The 5,949-nt window shown below is 36.0% G+C and overlaps 1 protein-coding gene across 2 annotated transcripts; it reads left to right on the forward strand.

Moving 5' to 3' along the window:
* Positions 1 to 509: 509 nt before the first annotated feature.
* Positions 510 to 3,778, forward strand: LOC149259272 (malate dehydrogenase, glyoxysomal-like). Of its 2 annotated transcripts, XM_089417974.1 has the most exons (10): positions 510 to 778; positions 897 to 1,106; positions 1,190 to 1,504; positions 1,735 to 1,824; positions 2,542 to 2,625; positions 2,795 to 2,830; positions 2,951 to 3,040; positions 3,159 to 3,253; positions 3,370 to 3,488; positions 3,633 to 3,778. In XM_089417974.1, exons 1-9 carry the CDS (start codon positions 710 to 712, stop codon positions 3,440 to 3,442), a joined length of 1,062 nt encoding a protein of 353 aa, XP_089274100.1. In that variant the 5' UTR covers positions 510 to 709; the 3' UTR covers positions 3,443 to 3,488; positions 3,633 to 3,778. The 2 variants fall into 2 exon arrangements, with proteins under 2 accessions (XP_089274100.1, XP_089274097.1); XM_089417971.1 differs by having other exon boundaries at positions 3,370 to 3,778.
* Positions 3,779 to 5,949: the final 2,171 nt, after the last annotated feature.

Consider the following 5,949-nt stretch of genomic DNA (forward strand, 5'->3'; position numbering starts at 1 on the left):
CTAGATAATAGATGTTTTTACCATTTTCTTAACATTTTTTTAATTAATTATATTTAAAATTCAGCAAATATTTTTTCTTAAAGTTAAAGTTGTATAATACGCAACAAATAAGTACCAAAATTTTTGTCAGATTTTATATATTTAAAAATACATTTTAAATAACAAAACTTCATCATTTTATCTAAAATTCTATTACAAAATTTAATTAAAAAAACCAGAGTATTTATTTAATTAAATGAGGTAATTTAAAATAATTTGAAATTCATTAAAATATTCAAATCATAACTACACAATAAAATGACACTAATAAATCTCTGTCGACTTTGAAGCTAATAAATATCATCAAATTTAGATTGACTGAGAAATATGCCACAAAATCCGAAACTTAAGCGATTTCCTATTGAAATGCATAGAAATGATATAATCGATTTCCTATTTATATTTATAGAAATGAATATATAATGTAAGGCTCCGACCGGCCACATCAGATAGCGAATGATCTGGAGTGAATTTCTTCAGAATTATTGGACACTGAAACGGCCACCGAATAAAGAGTCACAGGCTGACGACGGAGCCTTGTGCTGTTTATAGAAAGATAACGTGAGCAGATCACATAATAATTTTCTATTCAATATATCCTTATCCCCCGTTCTCGCATATAAATTCGCTGTAGAAGCAGGAAGATTTGAATAGACAATCATTTCACGCCATGGATCACAGGACCAGAGATCGAGTTTCTCGAATTGCTGCTCACCTTGTCCATCCAGAGCATTCGCAGGTATATTTGTGATCCATAATTAGACGGATAATAGTTTACTTCAACATCCCAAGTTAATTGCTCTGTTTAAGCCCTTAAAAATGAGTTGCTGTGAAATCTGTGTGATGGGCATTTGCAGAATGAAGGAGTGCTCGAGCGCATCGATTGCAGATCGAAAGGCGGGGCGTCTGGATTCAAGGTGGCTGTCCTCGGAGCCTCAGGCGGCATCGGACAACCCCTTTCCATGCTCATGAAAATGAATCCGTTGGTCTCAGTCCTTCACCTCTATGATGTCGTCAATACCCCCGGCGTCACTGCAGATATCAGCCATATGGACACCACCGCCGTTGTAAGTACAATTTTTAGAAATAGGGCTTTCTTATTTGCTTCGTTTTATGTCTTAATCGTAACAATTTTTGTGTTTTTTTTTAGGTGCGTGGATTTGTGGGCAAAGAGCAGCTGGAAGCAGCGTTGGTGGGAATGGATCTCGTGATCATCCCTGCAGGAATTCCACGGAAACCCGGGATGACTAGGGACGATTTGTTCAATATTAATGCGGGAATCGTCCGCACCCTGTGCGAAGGGGTAGCCAAATGCTGTCCCAATGCAATTGTGAATATTATCAGCAATCCAGTCAATTCCACTGTGCCAATTGCAGCAGAGGTTTTCAAAAGAGCCGGTGTCTATAACCCTAAGCGTTTGATGGGAGTTACAGCATTAGACGTTGTTAGAGCAAATACTTTCGTGGTATGCAAGCTTAACGTTCCTTTCCACACTTAGATTCTGGCGTTGCGGAACTCAGCAGCTGTTTTCCCAACAATTTTTTTAATGGGTTTTCCGCAATTTGGATATCTGCTTGACCCTTTTCACTAAATTCATCGGAGACATCAGAATGTCTGGTATTTTTATTTCAAAATAAATTGTTGGTAGTGTAAAGGAGGTACCAAATTGATAATTGTGTGGCTCTGGTTGAACAGGCTGAAGTTGTAGGTGTCGATCCAAAGGAGGTTGATGTTCCAGTGGTTGGTGGACATGCGGGAGTCACCATTCTTCCACTTTTATCTCAGGTTTGAATTTTGAAACCCAAAAATAATGGGTGCTTCTATTTGTGCTGGTTTGTTTATTGCAGTATTCAAAAATGATTTCCCACAACTAGCAGGATAGGTAGGACTTTATGTTTATATGTTGCATCATTTCGCTAATATCAACTCAAGGCATTAACTGATATGTTTTTTTTCCTTTTGAACTAAAATTGTGTGTACAATGCACCGGCCATGCCCATAAGGCTACTTGAGACAACTTGCTGATGCATGTCTTAATTTACCTCTTGCTTCTGCTTTGTTTTTCATCTCTTTTTAATACTTATAGAAATTATGAGAATTTCTTATTATCTTCTGAGTCCTTATTAACTGTTTCTGCGACTCTGCATTTTGTGTTCGTTTGCAGATATTGCTTCATCATTATTTTTGTCTTCTGTTGGTTTCTTGGATGGTTTGTGGTGGTTGATATCGCTTAGTTTTAGATCATTAATTTTCTCTGTTTTGTGTGTATGTTAAGTAGGAATCTTTTCCCTATATTCTTCCTTATTTCCGTCTTCTTCAGTCAATTCCTTGCCCTCGGATGGGAAGAAGTGAATCTGCTCTTTCTTCATTTCTAGCATCCGACTTGATTTTCTCATCTCCCACTTTTTTTTTTGGTTGTAATCCTTCATTTTAAGGCTTTCACCGGTATGGTACGAGGTTAATTTTTTCTAACTGAAGCTATCGTCTAATATCGGCATGCAGGTCAACCCTTCATTTTCTTTTACCGAAGAAGAGGTTGAATACTTAACAAATCGCATTCAAAATGGGGGCACAGAGGTTGTTGAGGTAAATATTTATCAATTGTCTATTAATTGGTGTAAAGCAGAAGGGCATCTAGAGTTCGTATCTTCTTATAATTTTTCAACTTATCGGTCTGCCAAATTGAGCAATCACTCTTTATATGGTTCGCCTTCTGCTGTTTTATCTAATTCATATTGCTTAATGGTGATCCCAGGCAAAAGCTGGAACAGGATCTGCAACTTTGTCCATGGTGGGATTTTCTGAATTGTATTTACCATATTAGTTTGATTGTTTTTTTCATAATTTCTGCCCTGCAATTCTTTTGATTTGTCACCGAGTAGAGGGGTAATGATCTATTCGTTGAATCCAGGCATTTGCAGCAGCTAAATTTGCCGATGCTTGCCTCCATGGTTTGCGGGGTGACGCTGGTATTGTACGATGTGCTTTTGTTGCATCAGAGGTATATAATAGTCATGAAGAACAGCAAAGACTGGCCTCAAAATATTTTTACTCATAATTTGATTGTCTGTTTGATGATTATTGACATTTGTGTAAAATTGCAATGCTGCTGAAAACAGGTAACTGAACTACCCTTTTTTGCTTCAAAAGTAAGACTGGGTCGCGCTGGTATCGAAGAAGTTTACCCGTTAGGACCATTGAGTGCATATGAAAGGTCAGTGGATACTGACTGAGAATGAATTTATATGCAGGAATTGGTACATCTAAATATATTTTCTACGTTTCAATTTGGAGAAGAATCTTATTTGTGGGATATATTTGTCCTGGCAGATCCGGGTTAGAGAAATTGAAAAAGGAACTACTGGCAAGCATTGACAAAGGAATTTCATCTGCTAGACAGTAACCACATACCGGGACTGTGAGGAGCATGGTGTCTAAGAGTATACAAAGTAGGATTTTTTAAGATTGTTAGTCAGTTTGGTTCTCCTAGTTTTCTGTTTTTAACTTATCTTACATGTTATTAAAATGCAAGGTAGAGGATACAATTTTATCCTCTTTGACTTGGACCAACATGTCTTTTGCATTGGACCTAGGTCTTGAATCAATTTGGGCACAGCCAGCAAATGTGTTGAATTGCAACAGGGATGAGAATAAATATAGACACTTTTAAGATTACATTCTTGTTATGTAATTATATTGGACTTTATGAATTGAAATCGGCACTTAGTCTTGGGCTTCATTTTTGATGTATGACGATTGCAAGATAACTACAGGAAATCCATTAGTTTTACTCGTTGAAGTTGTGTTATTTTGTTGCCCTACATCACTTATCTTAGACTGTTGTTGATGTTAAATGTGGGTTGTACCAGATATTGACCAACTTTACCATTATTAACTATTGGTGTTTTTGATCATAAGTTCATTGATCAAAGAAAATTCTACAATTCATTTGGATGGCTGTGTGTCGTTGTACCTTAATATTTTTGCACTTCGATAAATGGCTTGTTGATTTTAGAAGGTTCTGGATATTCTGTCAAGAGAGTTGCAGTGTCTATATATGCATTTACTAAGGTAAACCTCATGGGATCTTTTCCTCTTCCTTGGAATGTTTGGATAGAAGGTGGCTCATTTGTTAGCCACAATAGTGACTGATAACTCCAAGGGACTCAACTGGATTTGAACCTGTGACCTATGGTCTCCCCATAAACAAGATGCCTTGGGTGGGTGGTTTAACCAATTGAGTTAACCTCTGGGGCTACAGTGTCTATATATCTTATAAAGAGAAACTTCGGTTTTGTTTTGGTTAGAGTGTCTATATACCTTATAAAGAGAAACATCAGTTTTGTTTTTGTTAAAGCAGAAAAGGTGACCCTAGGAAACTTAAAATTTGCAGAAAGAGATTAAACATTGTTTATTGGAGAATAGGAGTGATTCATAAAAACCAATTGGAAAAGAGATTTCATTTGATATTGTCAAGACTACTATGTCAAACTGTAAATCGCAGTTAGGAGAATTCAGCATAAACCATATGATATTGAAACAGACAAGATGATAATTGTAGATTAAATGTCTTTTATTTATTTATCTTCGAAGCTGTTTTTATTTTGATTCTGTTGATTAGTGAAGGTTACTATGTCAAACTGTTACTCAATCTGGAGATTTCAGCAGTAGTCTTATGATCTTAAAAACAAACAAGATGACAACTGTAGATTAATTTTCTTTTTATTATTTAACCTTCAGAGCTGATTTTATATCTAGGTTGTAGCATATGGATGTTATCATTCCATTATGAGCATAAATTTGACTCAATAATTTAGAGGGCATTTTCATTTGACTTGGTTTTCTGAGCACAATTGGAAATTATCTTTTTATGTACTAATTTTAGAGAACAACATGAAAGAACAGTTTTGGAAAAGAGGTAGACTCTGCTAAATAAATAGTTCCTCTATATTATTTAGAAATCATATTCCAACAGCGGGTAATCTATGAATTATCATTCCATTATGAGAATAACATCGGATTTAATGATTTAAAGGGCATTTTCAATGGAGTTGGTTTTCTGCCTACAATCGGAAAGTAGATTTTCTGTACTTAATTTTTAGAGATAATACGAAAGCAATAGTAATAGTGTTGGAAAAGAGTGAGAATGTGCTAAATAGACAGTTTCGATATAATATATAAAATTCAGATTCCAACACCAAGTGATATTTGAGCGCCTTATGGTAGGGCATTAATTATGTTCACATTGCATTTCCTTTTCCTCTTATAGTGGTCAGAAAAGTGGGGTTTCCTGCATTGGTAAGACTGACATTTAGTAAAGTTCTTAACTTTTGTGAAACTTTGCCTGTCAATATCAGAAAATGGGGTCAGGAAGCACATATTTTGACAGAACAGATAAAATATTTTTCTGAACAGGTTGTAAAAATGTCATTTATCAAGATAAAGTATGCATATTCCATTTGAGTTATCTGATGGCATGTGAATGAGTAGAAATCTGGTTGATATCGAGGAGTCATTCTTTATTATTAGAGTTTAAAAGACAACGTTACTTCATCATAAGGTATACAGATGAGGGAGTTAGCCACAACTTGCACTTCCACATCCTCCTCTTGGTGCTCTACTGCAATGTTAAAACTTAATATTCATTTATTGCCTGGCACCTTGGTTTTGATTGCCGTGCTCTAGTAGGTGAAGCAATTCAGTACACTGAATATGGAACTTGAGATCTGCATTCAGCATTTTGAACCTCTCTGTTATTAGACACTGTTCTGACTCCATGGCAGGTATACTCCTTTGAACCACTCTGTTATTAGAATATGTTTACTGTCTCCACTGAAGGTACTGTCTTCAACAAGACGTTGATTCTGTCCTGCCCAGCATTTGATGTGCAAAGGCCGAGTATTCTCTTTA

This window comes from Pinus tabuliformis, chromosome 6 (assembly GCF_031772625.1).
Source record: "Pinus tabuliformis cultivar Carrire ecotype Pingquan chromosome 6, CPIR1, whole genome shotgun sequence".
In the NCBI taxonomy this organism is placed as follows: Eukaryota; Viridiplantae; Streptophyta; class Pinopsida; order Pinales; family Pinaceae; genus Pinus; species Pinus tabuliformis.